Raw genomic sequence first — 20,568 nt, forward strand, 5'->3', positions numbered from 1 at the left:
GAAATACTTAGATTTTAGTTCGGAAAATGTGAGGTTGGCGTTTAACTTGCCTATGATGCAAGGAGATGCACGCCCCTACACTAGAAGGGTCAACTTTAATCAAAGGTTGGACCAAGTCTTCATGGACATATGTGTGGAAGGAGCTCAATGGAAGATTGACTCCAAAGGCAAGCCGGTTCAATTAAGAAGACTGGACCTCAAGCCTGTGGCTAGAGGATGGTTGGAATTCATCCAACGCTCCATCATCCCCACTAGCAACCGATCTGAAGTTACTGTGGATCGGGCCATCATGATCGATAGCATCATGATTGGAGAAGAAGTAGAAGTTCATGAAGTCATCTCCCTTGAACTCTACAAAATAGCCGAAAAGCCCTCTCCTGGGGCAAGGCTAGCTTTTCCTCATCTTATTTGCCATCTATGTTACTCAGCTGGAGCTTTCATAGAAGGAGACATTCCCATTGAGGAAGAGAAGCTCATCACTAAGAAAAGGATGGAGCAAGCAAGAGAGCCCATTCATGGATCTCAAGAGACGCATGAAGCTCATCACCATGAGATCCCGGAGATGCCTCAAATGCATTTTCCTCCACAAAACTATTGGGAGCAAATCAACACCTCCCTAGGAGAATTAAATTCCAACATGGTACAATTAAGGGTGGAACATCAAGAGCACTCCATCATCCTTCATGAAATAAGAGAAGATCAAAAAGCAATGAGGGAGGAGCAACAAAGACAAGGAAGAGACATAGAAGAGCTCAAGGACATCATTGGTTCCTCAAGAAGGAAACGCCACCATCACTAAGGTGGACTCATTCCTTGTTCTTATTTTCTGTTTTTCGTTTTCTTAATGTTAAGTGCTTATCCATGTTTGTGTCTTATTACATGATCATTAGTAGTTAGTAACTATGTCTTAAAGTTATGAATGTCCTATGAACCCATCACCTATCTTAAATGAAAACTGTTTTAATTCAAAAGAACAAGAAGTACATGAGTTTCGAATTTATCCTTGAACTTAGTTTAATTATATTGATGTGGTGACAATACTTTTTATTTTCTGAATGAATGCTTGAACAGTGCATATGTCTTTTGAAGTTGTTGTTTAAGAATGTTAAATATGTTGGCTCTTGAAAGAATGATGATAAGGAGACATGTTATTTGATAATCTGAAAAATCATAAAAATGATTCTTGAAGCAAGAAAAAGCAGCAAAGAACAAAGCTTGCAGAAAAAAAAAAGAAAAAAAATATAGGCGAAAAAAAAATAAAAATAAAAAGCAAGCAGAAAAAGCCAAAAGCTCTTAAAACCAAGAGGCAAGAGCAAAAAGCCAATAACTCTTAAAACCAAAAGGCAAGGGTAAATAAAAAAGATCCCAAGGCTTTGAGCATCAGTGGATAGGAGGGCCTAAAGGAATAAAATCCTGGCCTAAGCGGCTAAACCAAGCTGTCCTTAACCATGTGCTTGTGGCGTGAAGGTGTCAAGTGAAAACTTGAGACTGAGCGGTTAAAGTCAAGGTCCAAAGCAAAAGAAGAGTGTGCTTAAGAACCCTGGACACCTCTAATTAGGGACTTTAGCAAAGCTGAGTCACAATCTGAAAAGGTTCACCCAATTATGTGTCTGTGGCATTTATGTATCCGGTGGTAATACTGGAAAACAAAGTGCTTAGGGCCACGGCCAAGACTCATAAAATAGCTGTGTTCAAGAATCATCATACTGAACTAGGAGAATCAATAACACTATCTGAACTCTGAGTTCCTATAGATGCCAATCATTCTGAACCTCAATGGATAAAGTGAGATGCCAAAACTATTCAAGAGGCAAAAAGCTACAAGTCCCGCTCATCTGGTTGGAGCTATGTTTCATTGATAGTTTAGAATTTATAGTATATTCTCTTCTTTTTATCCTATTTGATTTTCAGTTGCTTGGGGACAAGCAACAATTTAAGTTTGGTGTTGTGATGAGCGGATAATTTATACGCTTTTTGGCACTATTTTTAGTATGTTTTTAATAGAATCTGGTTACTTTTAGGGATGTTTTCATTAGTTTTTATGTTAAATTCACATTTCTAGACTTTACTATGAGTTTGTGTGTTTTTCTGTGATTTCAGGTATTTTCTGGCTGAAATTGAGGGACTTGAGCAAAAATCAGATTCAGAGGTTGAAGAAGGACTGCTGATGCTGTTGGATTCTGACCTCCCTGCACTCAAAGTGGATTTTCTGGAGCTACAGAACTCAAAATGGCGCGCTTCCAATTGCGTTGGAAAGTAGACATCTAGGACTTTCCAGCAATATATAATAGTCCATACTTTGGCCGAGTTTAGACGATTTAAAAGGGCGTTGAACGCCAGTTCTAAGCTGCTGTCTGGAGTTAAACGCCAGAAACACGTCACAAGCCAGAGTTGAACGCCAGAAATACGTTACAAACTGGCGTTCAACTCCAAGATTGACCTCTACACGTGTAACATTCAAGCTCAGCCCAAGCACATACCAAGTGGGTCCCGAAAGTGGATTTATGCATCAATTACTTACTTCTGTAAACCCTAGTAACTAGTTTATTATAAATAGGACTTTTTACTATTGTATTAGAGATCTTTGATTAGTTTTATGCTATCTTAGAATTTCATGGGGGCTGGCCATTCGGCCATGCTTGAACCATTATCACTTATGTATTTTCATACGGTAGAGTTTCTGCACTCCATAGATTAAGGTGTGGAGCTCTACTGTTCCTCAAAGATTAATGCAAAGTACTACTGTTTTTCTATTCAATTCAACTTATTCTGCTTCTAAGATATTCATCCGCACTTCAACCTGAATGTGATGAACGTGACAATCATCATCATTCCCCACGAACGCGTGCCTGACAACCACTTCCGTTCCACCTTAGATTGAATGAGTATCTCTTGGATCTCTTAATCAGAATCTTCGTGGTATAAGCTAGATTGATGGCGACATTCATGAGAGTCCGGAAAGTCTAAACCTTGTCTGTGGTATTCTGAGTAGGACTCTGGGATTGAATGACTGTGACGAACTTCAAACTCGCGAGTGCTGGGCGTAGTGACAGACACAAAAGGAGGGTGAATCCTATTCCAGTATGATCGAGAACCTCAGATGATTAACCGTGCTGTGACAGAGCATTTGGACCATTTTCACAAGAGGATGGGATGCAGCCATTGACAAGGGTGATGCCTCCAGACGATTAGCCATGCAGTGACAGCGCATCGGACCATTTTCCAGAGAGGATAAAAAGTAGCCATTGACAACGGTGATGTCCTTACATAAAGCCAGCCGTAGAAAGGAGTAAGACTGATTGGATGAAGACAGCGGGAAAGCAGAGATTCAGAGAAACGAAAGCATCTCTATACGCTTATCTGAATTTCTCACCAATGAATTACATAAGTGTTTCTATCCTTATTTTATGTTTACTTATTATTTAATTTCGAAAACTCCATAACCTTTTGATATCCGCCTGACTGAGATTTACAAGGTGACCATAGCTTGCTTCATACCAACAATCTTCGTGGGATCGACCCTTACTCACGTAAGGTTTATTACTTGGACGACCCAGTGCACTTGCTGGTTAGTTGTATCGAAGTTGTGAATGAAAAACAATTTATTAAGACGTGCATATAGAGTTTCTGGCGCCGTTGCCTGAGATCACAATTTCGTGCACCAGTCTGCAAAGAGCATATACCAATTAATACAAATTCTCACACATTTATATTATTTGAAAAAAATTTTAGACATAACCTCCCCTAAAAAAGTGCTAACTTTCACGGTGATAAACTACACAACAATCAAAATAAATTTTAAGGAGAATCAATCATAAATTAAAACTCAAAATAAAACTGCCATAACAAATAAAAAATAACTTAACAAATAATAATAAAACACAAAACTTTACAAAGTTAGAACCCTTGAATCTAAACCTAACTAATCCATTGGAGAATCTATTCTCAAACTTTAGAACTACTAAAGCATGCATATCATCAAGCATTGAGAATTCAATAAAGATTTTAGTTTAAAATATTTCTATTTTCAATCTTTAGTTACTTAACTTTAAAGATATCAAATTACCAATCATTTTAGTCTTATATCAATAATGTTTTCTTTCTAACTCCACTCTTAGATTGATGAAATATTATCTAAGTTGAAAGCTTTGATTCTAACCAAAATATTAGCCAAAGGCCTAAATCCCTCTAAAACCTATTACTTCACATACTTTTATACATTCAAATCAAAACTTTAAATTCTACTTTTATAAATTACTAGACCTTATTCAAGCTAAGGTTGAAAATATGTAGCTGTCTCTAAATTTAAGTTCTACTAGGACTTATATGATTTATTTTGTTAACTAATTAGTTAAGTACCTAACTAATTAGGCATTTTAATTTGTTCATCATCAAATCAAATTTTATAAGTTCTCTAATTGATCCTAAATTATCATCTTAGCTCTTATTACTAGTACTTACTAAATATAGAATTCAAACAATACAACAAACAAATTAATTTAGAATCTATTCTCTACTTTCAATACCATTCAATATCAATGGTCATCAGAATTCATAATACCAATCCAGAACCAAACTTAACAAGTGAGAGAAAGGGGTGCTACCTGGAGGGAGCGGCGACGACAACAACAGCAGTAGAACCGGCACCAGTAGCGGCAAAAGCAGCACCAGCAGTGGCAGTTCGACGAAAATGACGCAGAGGGATGAAGAAGGAGAGCCGGACGATGAGAGGTGGCTACCGGAGAAAATGTTGAGGGAGAGATGAAAGCGTTGTAGAGAGTGGGAGGCGAAAGGGTGAGTAGAGAGAGAGAGAGAGAGAGAGAGAGAGAGAGAGAATAATTCGAAATGAATAGAAGAAGGTTTAGGGTTCGAATTTAGGGCACGCTTATCGTCAGATTTACTGGTGGATTTATCTGACGGTACAACTTTGTGTGTGACCAAAACGCAACGTTTCATTAATCAAGGTTACCATCGGATTTATTCGCCTGTAAATCCGACGGTAAATGTGGTGCCAACTTTTTTGCTTTTGCCTCTAATTATTATCGACAGAAAATAGAATTCATCGGTAACTTTTCTTTTCGACGAATTTATTATCAAATCTTCCGGTAAATCTGTGGGTAATTCCGCCAGTAACATGCGCTGCTAATACTGACAAAAAATTCGGCGATACTCAGCATTTTTTCGTAGTGTTCCTTTAATGGAATATCTATGTTGTTCATTTCAATTTTTCAAAGATTGTAGCCCATTGCCTAGATGAAGATTTCTATTCTTTCCTTACAATATGAGTAATTGTTTTCATTAAAATATGGAGATATTTGGTTTGATTGTCCTTCTGTTAGATTGCATAAATTGAATTGGCCATGAATCTTTTCTTCAAGCTATTAAGTTTAACTCTTGGAGTCTAAGCTCTTGAGCCAATTGTAGGTATTGCAGACCTTGAGAAAAGAAAGTTCAAATCAAGGTCGTCACTTTTGACTTGAAAATTGAATTCCAATTTCGCTAATGAGATTATAGTAGACTTTTATATTTTGTCTGAAGAATTTGGCCTAGCACGAACATAGTAGAGTAGGAAAGAGAGAATATAATACCAGCATGTATTTTTGTTTAGCCTCTAAGTGCAATTAGATGTATATCTAGTTTTTACCACAATAATAATAAAATTTTACTATAATCATCAAGTGATTGCAATAACCAATTCAAAGACAAAACTAAATAATCAATAGGTTCAATAGATCTTTTCGTCCCTTTGTCTTAACAAAAAATCTAACAAATCTTCTCTTGCCTTTAGATAAATAGACCTTTCCGCTTCAAATATATCTAGCTCAAAACACAAAATCCACAAAAATGGAATAAGCAAAAGAGGAAGTGAATGTTGCATCTTTGATTTCAAACCGCTTTTATTTTTTTTTTTTGTTTCTTCCTTTTTCTTTTGTTGGTTGTGGTTTTCTATATGGATGTCACCTTATGCAAGCCTCTTATATGCTTTCTTATGAAACAAAAAAGATTATAACTTTTGTAATAGAATTTGTGAAAAGTTTCAGCTTTTGAGTTTGGGTGTGGGTTTGGTGTGTGTGGATGCAAAAAAAGAGTGGTTGGTTGGTGGTCGAGGGTGAGTAAGTTGAAGAAGGAAGAAAGGAGTGTGTTAGTGCTACACTAATAAGGAGTTCCAGCTGTCAAGAGAAAAAAAAAGGGACAATGCATGTGTTCAAATGTAGAAGATTTTACACTAACAAATTTCAGTTGTATTTAAAAAAAACATGTTTTTGGCCAAGTACACGAAGCCTCTATCCCACATATTTATGTACTTTTTCATCTAGTCTCATTTTGGAACTGTTTCACTCTATTTTTGGTATGTTTCGACAGGATGTTGAATCGAGCTTGTATCAAGATCTCATTTTGGTGAGCAGATACAATTCTGAAAAAAAAGTAAGCTCGGCTCGAAAATTACTTAGTAATAGTGTCGAAGTGATTTGTGTCGATATTACCAGTAGCAGATTTATGATGAATAAAATAAATGAATAAATTAAGAAAAAAAGAAAACTCAACAAATGAAAGTATAAAAATTTTAATGAAAGCAAAATAGCAACAAAAGTGCAAATAAATGAAAGAAAATGAATCAAAAGAAAACAAATTAAAAATTAACTTCGAACACTCACATGCACTTGCACTCTATGTTCTTCTGTTACATCACTGTAATTGAAAATTTTATGAGTTTATGAGATGATCCGATCCGGTGTTCTTGATTGAAGTTACCTCAACCTTTCTAAATTTCTCATATTTATAGATCACAAGGATGAACTACCTCTTGAATAATCTTGACCAAGACCTATTTCTTCTTTTTTCTCAAGCCACAACTTTGTCTTGACCTTACACTTTGTTTGGATGGAAGATGGAAAATGAAAAGAAAGAAAATGAGAGGAAAGAAAATGAAAGAAAAAAAATGAAAGGAAAAGTTGATTTTTTTATGTTATTTGGATGAATAGAAAATGAATGGAAAGAAAATAAGAGAAAATTTTTTTTGTTTAAATAAAAAGAAAAGTAAGGAGAGAAAAAATTATAACTAAGTGAAATTACATTAATATCCTTTCTTATATTATATAAATAATAATATTATAATATACCAATGTATTTTTATCATTGTTTATAAGAAGAGTAAATTTATATTTTTACCAATGTTTATACTTTTCTCTCAATTTTCATCTCATGTCCGATGAAAAAAGTATTAGATGACTTCCGTACCACTTTTTTGTTTTCCTTCCAATTTTCTATCCTAATACAAACAGAAAAAAAGTTCATTTTCTATCCATTTTCCATCCTTTAAATTTCTTTGCACTCAATTTCCTTTAAACCAAACAATGCGTTAATGGACCCTCATGGTGATTCTCCACGTTTTATTTCACTTTATCCTTAAAAATCCCCACATTCTGACGTGTCCATATTTATAACGTGGTGTTTTTTTGGTTTGGATCCCGTTTTCTTGACCCTTCACATTATTAAACCTTCGACTTATAATAAAAAAAGATTTTTCTACATCTAACCATCTATGCCACACTTTCGACCCCCTATAACTTTTGATCGAATTTTTTTATAAATTGAAATTCGTGCTAACAAAACATAACATCTTTATAAATTTTATAAATAAATATTTTATCCGCAATTCAAATCATTTTTGTTTTTCAGCGAAATTCATTGTGATGTCATGAAAATTCTTATCACACATATTAAACACACAAACTATTTTAGACATATTTTAATAACTCAATAAATTATGTTTGTCATCTTAAAACAGTAATCAATCTTAAATCAACATAATTGATTCCACAAACTAGTAGACTGAAATTATATTCAAATTCAAATCCTTTTCGTTAATATATGAGCTCAATTTTTAAACTCAAATTTAACTAAGAAATCCTTTTTGAAAGGATGTTTATTGGTTTGTTAATGGTTCAGTCAAACTTACTTCTAACTATAAGTATTCTTACTAATTTCTAACCAAACGCATTTTAAAGACTTATTCGTATACCCTTAACCATATAGAAAATGAATAATGGATGAAGACCTATTAATTTTTCTTAACATAATATAGTCAACGACACTACAAGAAACATCACTTTTAGCTGCCATTTATTTTACTTTTAGCGGCAATAAAAATAGCCGCTAATACATTTACCGGCAATTAGACATTAGCCGTCTTATGCTTTGCCGCTAAAAGGTTTTAGTGGCAATTATAACATTTGCCGGTAAAGACCTTTTTAATGGCCGCAAAAAGTATATAATTTTTAGTGGCCATTTTTTTGGCAATTTATATGGCCACCAAAAGCAATTCTAATATTGCAATATTATTCACTTTTAATGGCTATTACTATTGCCGCCAAAACCCATTTTACCGGCATTATATATGGCCACTAAAAATAATTCTAAAATTGTAATATTATTCACTTTTAGTTGCCATTACTATTGCCGCTAAAATCTTAAGATTTTTTTTAATTATACTCACTCTTTTAGAAATAACCACCTATCATTTTTCTAAAATTTCAAATCATTTTTATCATTAATTATTATTATTATACATAATATAAATATACTAAAATTAATTACTACAAAATAAAATATTTCATTAAATTCAATTAAATATACACAAAGTTCTCTTGAAAAGTAATAAAGCATAATACAAATTTAAACAACATAAATACTATAAATCTATGTTACATCAATGATTAGCACATAGTTAATGATCAAAAGAAAACAAATAGAGCCTAGCACAGCCTAGCACAGATGAAGGATCAAAACCAAACAGAGACTTGAAATCATATCAAAGAATGATTTTGACAATAATATTATGGACTGACTATTGAAAGGGTTCATATGACATAAAACAATGATAAATTGGAAAGATGACAAGGAAAATAAGCAGTCACAGATACTTCAAAGATGTTTTCATCTGCTTCTTATTGCCAGTTTCAATCCAAGGTCACTATGGTTAAGAGAACATCCTCGTAACTATCAAGATACTTTGGAAACTGGAAAAGCATTTTTTAGAATTATACATGAAAATATCACTATTATTCTCCCAAATATCTTTAGCTCAATGCATAATGCAAATGTCTACATCCTTGCACATGGCTTATAGAAAGAAACAATGGCAATAATAATAATACACTGCTAAAATATACAAATTGTTTAAATAGGAAGATTCTTACCAGACATCATTAACATTGGTTGTTTCATAAAAGTTCACGCTAGATTCTTCTTGTCTGCTACGGCATGATTCGGTGTCCATAGTTTTTTGCCAAATGGAAATTTCAGCCTCCTCTGACTTCTTCTCCCAGCAAAGGAACTTAGCAACCTCTTCAATCTTTCTTTGGTCTTCCTCGAGTTCCTCCTTAGGTCTCTGCCAGTTTCTATAACTTGCCTTCCAGTTTATTGGAGGTCCCAAAAGCACCTAATAACCACCAGGTCTTAGAGCTCGGTCTACTTCAATCATATAAATTCCATCTGCAAATGAATAATGCAAAATTACGATTGTTATCATAAATAGGGTATAAAAAAACCAGATCAAACAGAATAAGAAGTTAAGAACCCAAAAATTATTGTCCTGCCTAAGTTACAGCAAATATTTCAGAGTAATCTTTCTGAATGCAAAATTCTCACCATTTGCTCCCCAAGGAATTAAGCAACAAGAACAATGAGCCATGTCGAAGGCCGCAGAAGGATAAGGTGTTTTTATGGTTCTAAGAACACCAATGACAGCAGGTACACCTCTTTCAAGAGCAAACTGTACTTGTGCTTCATGAGAATCCCTTGGCGCAAATGACATTGCAATAACATTTTATGGTATTGCATGTCACCTCCTGGAAAAGGCATGTAAATGCTTATAAGAAAATTGCTAATGATGACTTTTACTATTTTATTTGAGCAGTTGCTATACCTGTTGAAACAAGACCAATCTTGCACCAATGGTAAGGGCTTTCAAGCATTTTCCTCTGAACATTTCTCCAAAAGTAACCTCTTTTTCTTCACCTACATAAGCAAGCTCAGCCAGAATTTCATCGACTTACCGATGAGCTGAGTCCTCAACAGCTTGACCTCGAAGACGGCTCAGACAATGAATTGCGGTGCTTTTCAAATTCTCTCCATCCCCTTTTCCCTGTATAGCACATAAAATTAGCCATCTAGGAGAAGCTGGGAGCCAACACATTCCAATTCCCATTATTACTGCCAAAGGACTACTAACTCCATACATATAGCGCCACCCAGCTACCGTGTCTACCAGAAGGCTACCGATTCCATAACCTGCCTGCACAAATGATATTTGACCATTTTCTATATTACCAATTAAGTATAGAAAGGTTTTGATAGATTATTATTACTCAGGAAGCCATAATAGTAGGAGTATTGAAAGTTCTACAACTTACCACCATCCCAAGTACTATAAAGAACTCTATCCTAAAGCAAGTATTGAAGCTAAGTTATAAGCAATGTGTCTTATAGATATAGTTTTTTCGAGAGTATATTCTTCCAACGAATTCAGTAAATTATATTCTCTACCCATTTGGTCATACACCCTTCTAAGGCATTAGGTGCTGGTGCAGGCCCAAAGATCATTTACTTTTGTATATGACAATAGTAAATCCTACACCTCAAATTGCCTAGATGGTTTTTCTATCCTGATAAAGCAGAAATTAATAGATATAAACTTAGATGTATCAGTTTGGTAAAAAAGAACATACCAATCCAATTCCTATACCATAAACAAATCTCCCTATCACCAATATAGGAAGATTTGGAGCTAGTGCTGTTACGAGTGCTCTGACAAGATATAACAATGCCGCTGAAATCAGCTCCCTTCTTCTACGGCTCTACCTAAAATTGAAGTTTGTCATAAACTTTCCCAGAAAAGGGGATATATAAAATGATAACCAGTTAGAGGGATAATTACCTAGGAAGTCAGCAACATTGAAGGCCAAAACAGAACCAATTAAAGCACCATATAATGATCCACTAGTCTGCAAAAGACATCAAAATCAAATACCTAATGTTATGTTCAAGATAAATAATAATAAAAATGTACCAAAAACAAGGATCAAATTATAATTATAATAGAAACAAACTGTAGCCATAACCTAAGAAAGAACAAATTTAATTCAAACTTACAACAAGACCAACAAGAACAAATTATAATTATAATAGAAACAAACTGTAGCCACCGATCAAAATAAATAAATTAGGTAATTAAATTGAATTCATTTCAAAATAAATAAATTAGGTAATTAAAGATTATAATATTATATCCTAATGTCAGGAATATATATGAAAAATTAAGAAACACATAATTCAATTATATTGTTAATTTTGGTGCCCTGAAAAGAAAGATCAACCCAATTAGAAGTAACAAACATGTATTAAAAAGATGAGATGAATCAAACGGCAAGCTAATTTACAATTTTACATTAAAAAATATCCCAAAGCATTTTGTGCTTAGCAGTTTATTACTCATATTCAGCTTAAAAGCTTCAACACAAGAAGAATAATTAATAGTTGAGAATAGTATGTAAATCTCTATCATCAACAACATTATTAGGCTCACCATCTTGGAAAAGAAATTTTGTTACCTTATATCAATAGCCTCAAGTAACACACTAAGATAATTAGAACCTAACACCTGAAATAAGAATCTTGTTAGTTCAAGATATCTGAAAAAGGAATAATATGATGGAATATAATAAAGATCCATACTTGAACTTTTGCCACTGTACGAACATCTAGGAATAAGCTGAAATATTCAAATTCTATAGAGCAACTAATCTGGAAGCAGGAAGAATCATTGCCTACGTCAAAGCAAACCATATATAAGTCATTCACAAATAGTAAAGCACGGGAAAATATTCAAATCATATACTACAAGTTCTAGTTTAACTTGTATTGTCCATCCACCTCAAATTCTATAGAGCATTCGCTACAAGTAGTATATGTTTTCCTAATTGGATCTGTGAGTGTCTACAAAAAAAATTGGAAATATAACATATGAAGTACTAATAGAACTTTTAAAATTAATAGAAGTAAAGAAAAGAATAGATAAAAGGTGATAAGGAAAATCAAGATACCTCATATGGTGCCTTCCTAGTACTAACAGCATCATTTTCATTGAAAATGGGGATAACTCTTAAATCCAATAGTGAGTGCACAGTGTCTGAAAGTTGTTTTTTGAAACATGCATCCCTAAAGAAGCCATTCACAAGAAGTTGGGATGAAGTCACATCAAGCTGCACCAACCAAATCATAATATATCAGCATCAATAATCAATAACTAAGGAAAAAATTATATTATATGAGATTAATCAAAGAAACACTAGTTAATACATTCTTGAATATGCATAAGGATATACCAAAGAGTGATGGTTATAGATATAAAGATATTAGGAATCTATATTATAGGTTCAAATGCTTAAGCACCTGGAGGAACATGGTATCATAGAGAGAAATAAGACTACTTGCTCAATGGCTGCACATGCTTTTCCATCGAATTCACCTTGTGGCTTTTCAAGATCTGAAAAACTGCATAATAATTAATTCAATCGGTTATTTTAGGGTTAAGATTTTCTTGCTTGCTCTCTTAAACTCAACCTCATCTAAACATAAAATCCCTTAAATCTCATTGAGGTCAAACCCTAACTAAACAATTAGAAGCATGCTCAGATTGTGCTAATAAAGAAACTTGAGTAATTTATTGAAACTCAATCTTGCTGGTGCATTTTCTTCACTGTTATCAATCACTAATGATATGAAAATGAGACCTGTAGAAATCATACATCAAACTATAAGTTAAAATTGTGAAGAGGTTTAAGTTAGTGAAGTAAAAAAAGCTTAGTGTATATCTATCTTCAAAATTCAGGGGAGCGAAGCACAAATTGGTCCAAATTTTGAACAATTCACCAAACACAATCCTCATTGTCCAAATTCACGCAGCAACATATATATAAGGGAGACACAAAATTAAATGTAAGAACAATTAATTCATAATTCTAGCATACCTTGAATTGTTCTTGGTGCTCATGTACAGTGATCTGTCACTCAGAAAAGATATCAGAGGAAATGACCGGAAGATGTGGCAGGCTTTGATGAGCTTGGTGTGCTCATCACTGATGGCGGATACCACGACTGCGATGAATTCGAAGGAAGTTTGGAAAATCGCAGGGAAAAGTGATAAAGTTGAAAAAAAAAACAAAGTACTGGAATCAGAAACTGATAAAGCATTGTTGAATCATTGAGAGAAGAAAACCCTAAAATTTTGATAACAAATTTCTAAATCACTGAATTACGGGTTTAACCTACAATAAGCGCATGCGATAGGGAACTAAGAAAAGCAGAATCCAATCTAGAAGAACAATTAACTCAGATAAAATCACAAATTGATAAGATATGAAAAAAGATTGCAGTAGAACACAAATTAAGAGTACAAGAACATAATTAAGAGGGAGATTAAGGAACCTAGCCATTTAGATTTCAATCGAAATCAGCACAAACTTGTACGAGAAAAAGATTCAAATCATGATTAAGACTGAGATGAAAAATGAGAAGAGATTCGAGCGATGAAGAAGATGGAATGATGGAGATGTGAGAGCAAGATCCAGAAAAAAGAACGAGATCAGTGCATGGTTCTCAAAGCCCATAGAGAATGAGGCACTAAGAGAGTAGTTTGAGTGAGAGTAAACAATCAGGCACTGAGAGAGGGAGATGTTTCACAGTTTTAGGGGCAGTTGCTTTTGTTAGTTTTTAAATTTTAGTATTTCTTTTAGTGGCAATAGTTTAAATGGCCATTAGAAGCTATAGTATTAATGACAAATGTACAATTGCCGCTAAAATATTGTTTTAAGGAGAGAAATTATGGCAATGATATTATTGCCACTAAAAATTTGTCGCTAAAAACCTTTTTTCTTGTAGTGCGAACATTAGTAAATAACTAAATAATGTATGAAGCACAGTTTTTTTTATTTGATTTTTATTTCATTTTATTCTTAATTGACTTATAGCCATCCATCGGAAATCTACGGTCAACTACCAACCTAAGGAGACAAGCAGGGGGTTAGGAAATATATTAAAAATATTGAAAAATCTTATTAGAAGAACGAATTTTTCAATATTTTAAATATAGAGAATATATTAAAAGTTTTATTATAAAGAAATATATTAAGACTATTATAACAAATAAAAATTTTAAATCTTATTACAATAACTAGTTTTCTATATTCTAATATAAAGAATAAATTAAAATTCAATAAAAGAATAGCTAATTTCTCCCTCATCAAAATAAAGTATTTAATTTTTGTTGGTACAGAAAATGGATTTTTTTCAACATAAAGGTGTTTCGACTGCCAACGATTTTGATTACAGATGCAATAATTTCGACTACAAGAAACAGAAACGGGCATGCTGAAGTTGAAGAAAGATAGTATAAAGAACGTCGAAGTCGAAAGATAGATTTTTCTTGAACATCAAGACTTGCTGCTCGACTTTCAAGTTAAATGGAAATCATGAATGCGAGATTTGAAGAACAAGCTCAAGAAAACATGGGATTTGAAGATTAAGGAAAATGTGGGTGTCAAAACTTGGGGGTCAAGATTCTTCGTGGTCAAAGCAAGATCATTGCTGAGAAAAAGGAGGAAATAAGATAATGGACATGTTTCATGGCAAGTCAATCTCCATGGTCTATAAATAATAGAAATTCAGAAGAGTTTGGAGACTTCAATCAAGGATACTAGATCATCACATAAACTCATAAAGTTTTCAGTCTCAGTGACGCAATGAAAGAACATGGAGTGCAAGTGTATGTGAGTGTTGAAAGTCCATTTTTATTTGTTTTTTTAGTTTCTTTTTTCCGTTTTTCTCATTTATTTATTTCTTTTCATTTATTTGCTTTACGCATTTTCTTTTTTACTTCTGTTCTTCAAGCATCTTTCTTGCTTTTGATTTCAATTTTCAAGCTTCATCTGTTTATTTCAATTGTTTGTTATTTGCCACCATTCGAACATCTCATACATTTTGACACGAACATTAAGTAATACCCGGGTCGAGCTCACTCTTTTTTCAGAGGAGTCGTATCTATTCTCTGAACTGAGATCTTGATACAAGCTTGATTTGATATCCTGTCGAGATATACCAAAAATTGAGTGAAACAAATCGGCACGACTAGTGGTACCTTGGGTGAAGTAACGTGCCAAAATTTGCATGCAATTGCACAATGACAAATTGATAATGTCTGATAGAGCATCAACTTCAATGGATATGTCAAATAATGATATTGAGGATTCCACTAGGAACCCTGAAACTGAAGCAGTCCCTTCGACTAGTATTTCGAGTCGACGATCGACGGAGGGGATTCCCACAGCTGTACCTGTTACATGGCCCCATATGGATTACCCCCAAATTATTCTCTACCTATAGAAAATCCTAATATGCGAAATACAGGAGGTGCTATCATAAGGAATAATCCTTTGTATAATCCAGTACCACCTCCAGGGTATCCCTTCATGGGGACATACCATTATAACCCTAGCATGGCAAACTATAATATCTATCAACACTTAATAAACAACCCTTCATATTTTGGATATGTTCCCATGTCACAACCTATTCATACAATGTCGAGTGTTACTTTAACACAAGATGTAGGGGCACCAAGAGTGTCGACAGGAGCGACACGTACCTCTATATCCCAGAAATGTCGAGGCAGATTTCTATCGGGACATCTTTGCCTAATACAGTAGAATCTTTGGCTGTATTTAGACAACAAATCGAGGATAGTCATCATGATCTAGTAAATATGCTGATACAATAGATTACTATAGTATTAAATTCCATGTTAAAAAAATAACAATGCTAGAATAAAGCAACTTGCTCGACGAGTCGATGATATTGCAGGAGCAATTAATCGACCTTTAGTTTAACCTTTTGGGAGAGTTCACGTTAATAATCCTCCTTTCATATTGAATAAAGGAGATGATCCAAACAGGGTATTGAACAAAGCCAGAGCAAACAATGCTGCTCATGCTTATAGTCAATATATAACTCAAGCTGTCGAGCAAATTTTGAATAGAGCAGTATTGAATATTAGGGTAACAAATCAGCCTTATTTTATATCCTCTTTTCCAGATTACGTTTTACAACCAAAACTCCCCAGGGGAGTCAAAACTCGTAAATCTCTTACAAAATTTGTTGGAGAAAGTGGAAAATTGACTGTAGAGCACATTGTTCGATATTCATTCGAAATAGGCGAGTTGGCCAATAATGAATATCTGAAAAAGAGATATTTTCTCTCTTCACTAACAAAGAATTCTTTCACTTGGTTTTCAAATTTACAACCTAATTCGATCCATAGTTGGATTCAATTAGAAAAAATTTTTCATGATCAATTATTTAAGGGAAAAATGAAGGTGACTTTGTCCAATTTTAGTCACAGTGAAGAGAGAAAAGACTGAGTCAATCGATGACTATCTTATCCGGTTCAAGAATATGAGAAACAAATGTTTCACACCTATTCCTGAACCTGAGATAGTCAAGATGGCTATCAATGGGCTTGATTTTAATATTCGAAAGAAATTAGTAAATCAACATTTCCTCGACTTAGCTCAGTTGGCTGATAAAGTATAGCAAATTGAAAATTTTGAAAAAAAAAAAGATGAGCTAGAGTCAAACAAAAGAAAACCCTTTTTCAATAAAAAGGTTAACTATGTTGACTACATGAGTGAGGAAGAGTCGAACAGTGAATCTGCTTTTGCTTCAGAATTAAAAGAGGGTCCTCCTTATATGAGTTGATCTCTTAATCTGGCAATAAATAACACTCCTTTGTCATGAGAAAAGAATTATTCTTTTGACCTAACAAAAGCTGAACAGATCTTTGATATGTTGTTAAAAGATAAATAGCTTGTGCCTCCTGAAGGGAAAACAATGTCATCTATTTCTGAAATTAGGAATAAAAAGTCTTGTAAATTTTATCAAGCTTCTGGACATTATACTAACAATTGTGTTTGTTTTAGTGACTTCATACGAAAGGCTATTGATGAATGTCAACTTAAGTTTGTTGATAAGGCTGAAATGAAGGTGGATTCCGATCATTTCCAAGTCACATCAAATTTCTCTAAAACAGAAGAAGTAGTGTTTATAGTTAACATGGGTTTTATCAAACCTATAAAGAAAGATGACCAATTCGAGATGCACATGTTTGAAGCAGAAAGGTCTATTTATCCAAAAGCAGGAGAAGATCTATTAGATTTTTTGTTAAGACAAAGGGAGGAGGAAAGAAATGTAACTATATGCTCTCAATATAGTGCCTTGTTCGACACTTCAGCGGCTAAGGCTTTCGACTCATATAAAAAGAATAGAGAGTGTGTTCACCAAGAAGTATTAAGATAAGCTCGATTGAATCAACGCATTAATGGTAAAAAGTCTGCAGCTACTCCCATAAAAAAAAGATGCGCTTGGTGGTGACAGTCGACCAGAAACCCCAAGGGGTGTCGAGTCGAACTAGAGTTCCTTCATCCAATGTATCGAACAACAAATGGGTACAAAACAATGCCCCCAAAATACTCCAGGAACTACAATTTCAATGTTCCTAGGGGATGTTTTGAAAATTGGACCAGGGCCCAAAAAAGAGAAGACTACAGACAATGAGTTGCTAGAAAGGACAATGGTCGAGGAAGGCCTCGACATAATTTTCTAGAAAAAGCTCCCTTCATTCCAAGACCTGTGGCCCAAACGCAAAATGCTGATACACAGGGGGCATATCCAGAATTGATCAAATAAAGTAAGTCACCTCAGAAGCAGGAATGGATAGGACACAAGGTGTCCTCGAGCAAAGACCAGAGAACGAAGGAGTCAAAGGTGATATTGGCTATCAAGTCTCTTCCCAAAGGAAAAGAAGAAGAGGTGCTGATAGAAAACTTCAACTTTGGTTTTGAGGATGATCTAGATGTGATGTTTGGAAAAACTGGTTTTGGGTATGTTGCCACAGTTTTTGTTCTCCCTTTCAACTTCCAGAGCAATCTTGAAGGGTCTTGGAATTGTCTAGAAGGAGACTATGATGATATAATTCCAGGTGATGAATGTCAATTTGTCAAAAATGACATTATTAAGGAGGGGTTATTTGAAAGGCCTGATCAGATCATCAAAGGTCATTTTCGACCATTGCGTACTAAGGCAAAAGTTGAGGGGTTGGTGATTAATCGCAACTTGGTCGATGGAGGAGCAGCAATTAATTTGTTACCTAAAAGTATATTCCCATTATTTGAAAAAATATTCGAGGATTTGATTAAGCCAAATTTGGCTGTTATTGGATTTAATGGTAAGTTAACAATCACCCTGAGAATGATCCCACTCATGATTAAAGTCGGAAGTGTTGAACAACTAACAGTGTTTATAGTGGTACTTACTGATCGCAAAATCATTGTACCACTACAATAATTCTTTCGGCAAGTATACCGAATTGTCGTCAAGTAAAAACTCACAAGAGTTTCAAATCCCACAGAGATTGATTAATTGAGAAACTTTAGTCTTTAGGATATTCTAGTTGAACTAAAGATTAATGGGTAATGATTGCAAGAATTGAGATGACAGAATTGTAAATGACTTGGAAATTAAACATCTGAAGTAAAGTGCAGGAATGTAAAGTGCTGGAAACTTAAATTGCATAAGGTAAATGATGGTAAAAAGTAAAGAATCCAAATGACTGAAATGTAAAGGGGAATGTGTGATGAACAGAATTTAAACAAAGCTATAAAGAATGGGAAGATAAGAATAGGAAAAATTCATTGGAGTTAGGAGATATTGTATTCTCTGGATCAATTTCATATCACCTCTTCTTCAATCATGCAACTCATTAACCTCTTGGTAATTATGAGTGATCAAATCCCAATTTTTTGGTAATTCAATCTCCCAGATCTTGATCAATAGCCAATTTCTTGGTCTAATTGCTCATGAAAAGAGACGAAGTTTGGTCCCTGATTATACCACACATCCTCATAGATCCAAATAGTGGGTAGATCTAACGTCACAATATCCAATCCCAAAATCCAGATCTACTCGATGTGAGAAAGAATTTCAAGCATGATTTTATGATTCCTCTTCCAAGGTTCACATAAAACCCAATTACATTCAATCTCTTTTCCAAGATAATTGAATGTTAAAATGAAGAACGAAATACTTTCTAGTAAATCAAAGAGAGATGAAGAGAAGAACAAGTTTAATTCAATAGTGATCTATCAAGTATAATAGAGCTCCCTCCCCCAATGAGAGGGAGTTTAGCTACTCATAGCTCCATAAAGTACAAGAGATGGAGAAAAGTAACTAAGATTGTAAAGTGAAAGTAAAAGTGTGTGAGATGTAAAAGTTCCAGTCCCTTTCTAAAATTTTCTTACTCGGTACCCCTTAGGGGTACTTATACTACTCCTAATTTTGAAATAAAAATTACAAAAAGAAAATGAAAAGTACAAAGTTTCCTAACTGACTCAAATTGAGTGAAGGCGTGTGGAGTGGCGTGTCACATGAGGTGATTTGGCATGCCACGCCCCCTTCAATGCTTCCCATTCAATAGTCTTGGCGTGCCATGCCCAGGCACACCCCTAGACACACAAATGATGAGGGTTGGGCGTGCCACGCCTTCGAGCACGCCTTCAATGATGCTCTCTTTTCACTCTCTGAAGAAATGGATTGGCGTGCCACGCCCATGACTTGGCATGCCACGCCCATTATTCTTGATCAAACTTGTTCTCTATGTACTAAGCCTGGCATGCCACGCCCAGACACGCCAGTGGCCACGCCCATTTCAGGGCTTGGCGTGCTACGCCTTCGAGCATGCCAATAAGGTTGCACCATCCTTTCTTCTCTGGAAATTAGACTTGGCATGCCACTCCCATGCCTAGCGTGCCATGCCCATTTTGTTTGATTGATCACCTTTTCTGTAAAATAGACTGGCGTGCCTCGCCCAGGCTTGGCGTGCCACTCCCGTTGTATAATGTTGAACAACCTTCTCTATTCTGTCAGCCTGGCGTGCCACGCCCATGCTTGGCGTGCCACGCCCATTATGTTGTGTTGGGAATCCTTCTCTGTGAGATAGAACTGGTGTGCCATGCCCAGAGTTGGCGTGCCACGCCCAAAGTAAGACTTGAGCAAACTTCTCTGAAAAGTAGAACTGGCGTGCAACGCCCAGGGTTGGCGCACCACGCCCATAGTAAGACTTGAGCAAACTTCTCTTGAGAGTAGAACTGGCATGCCACACCCAGGGTTGGCATGCCACGCCCATGGTAAGACTTGAGCAAACTTCTCTAGAGAGTAAAACTGGCATGCCATGCCCAGGTTTGGCGTGCCACGCCCATTGTATAGTGTTGAGCATCCTTTCTAGAGAGTAGAACTGGCGTGCCACGCCCATAGTGTAGTGTTGAGCAACCTTCTCTGTTTCACAAGCCTGGCATGCCACGAGCACGCCAGCATACATGCCCATTGTAATCTTTGGCGTGGCACGTCAATGGACACGCCAGTGACATGCCAGCCTCGCTTGTTCAAAGTTGGACGCCCATA

The 20,568-nt window shown here is 35.1% G+C and overlaps 1 protein-coding gene across 18 annotated transcripts; it reads right to left on the minus strand.

The window, feature by feature from the left end:
* Nucleotides 1-8,921: 8,921 nt before the first annotated feature.
* LOC112776255 (delta-1-pyrroline-5-carboxylate synthase A) lies at nt 8,922-13,937 on the minus strand. Of its 18 annotated transcripts, none has more exons than XR_011877335.1 (12): nt 13,489-13,779; nt 13,032-13,158; nt 12,454-12,555; nt 12,105-12,263; nt 11,737-11,828; nt 11,613-11,662; nt 10,940-11,006; nt 10,731-10,863; nt 10,242-10,297; nt 9,929-10,147; nt 9,652-9,851; nt 8,922-9,495 (listed from the first exon to the last, which is right to left on the minus strand). XR_011877335.1 is itself a non-coding variant. In XM_072227266.1 (12 exons), the coding sequence occupies exons 2-5, from the start codon at nt 12,463-12,465 to the stop codon at nt 11,790-11,792; spliced, it is 273 nt and encodes a 90-aa protein (XP_072083367.1). In that variant the 5' UTR covers nt 12,466-12,555; nt 13,032-13,937; the 3' UTR covers nt 8,922-9,495; nt 9,652-9,851; nt 9,929-10,147; nt 10,242-10,297; nt 10,731-10,863; nt 10,940-11,006; nt 11,613-11,662; nt 11,737-11,789. The 18 variants fall into 18 exon arrangements, 17 of the variants coding, with proteins under 17 accessions (XP_072083367.1, XP_072083365.1, XP_072083361.1 ...); XM_072227266.1 differs by adding an exon at nt 11,935-11,997 and having other exon boundaries at nt 13,032-13,937; XM_072227264.1 differs by adding an exon at nt 11,935-11,997 and having other exon boundaries at nt 9,929-10,297; nt 10,731-10,859.
* Nucleotides 13,938-20,568: the final 6,631 nt, after the last annotated feature.

Source organism: Arachis hypogaea, chromosome 19, assembly GCF_003086295.3.
Source record: "Arachis hypogaea cultivar Tifrunner chromosome 19, arahy.Tifrunner.gnm2.J5K5, whole genome shotgun sequence".
In the NCBI taxonomy this organism is placed as follows: Eukaryota; Viridiplantae; Streptophyta; class Magnoliopsida; order Fabales; family Fabaceae; genus Arachis; species Arachis hypogaea.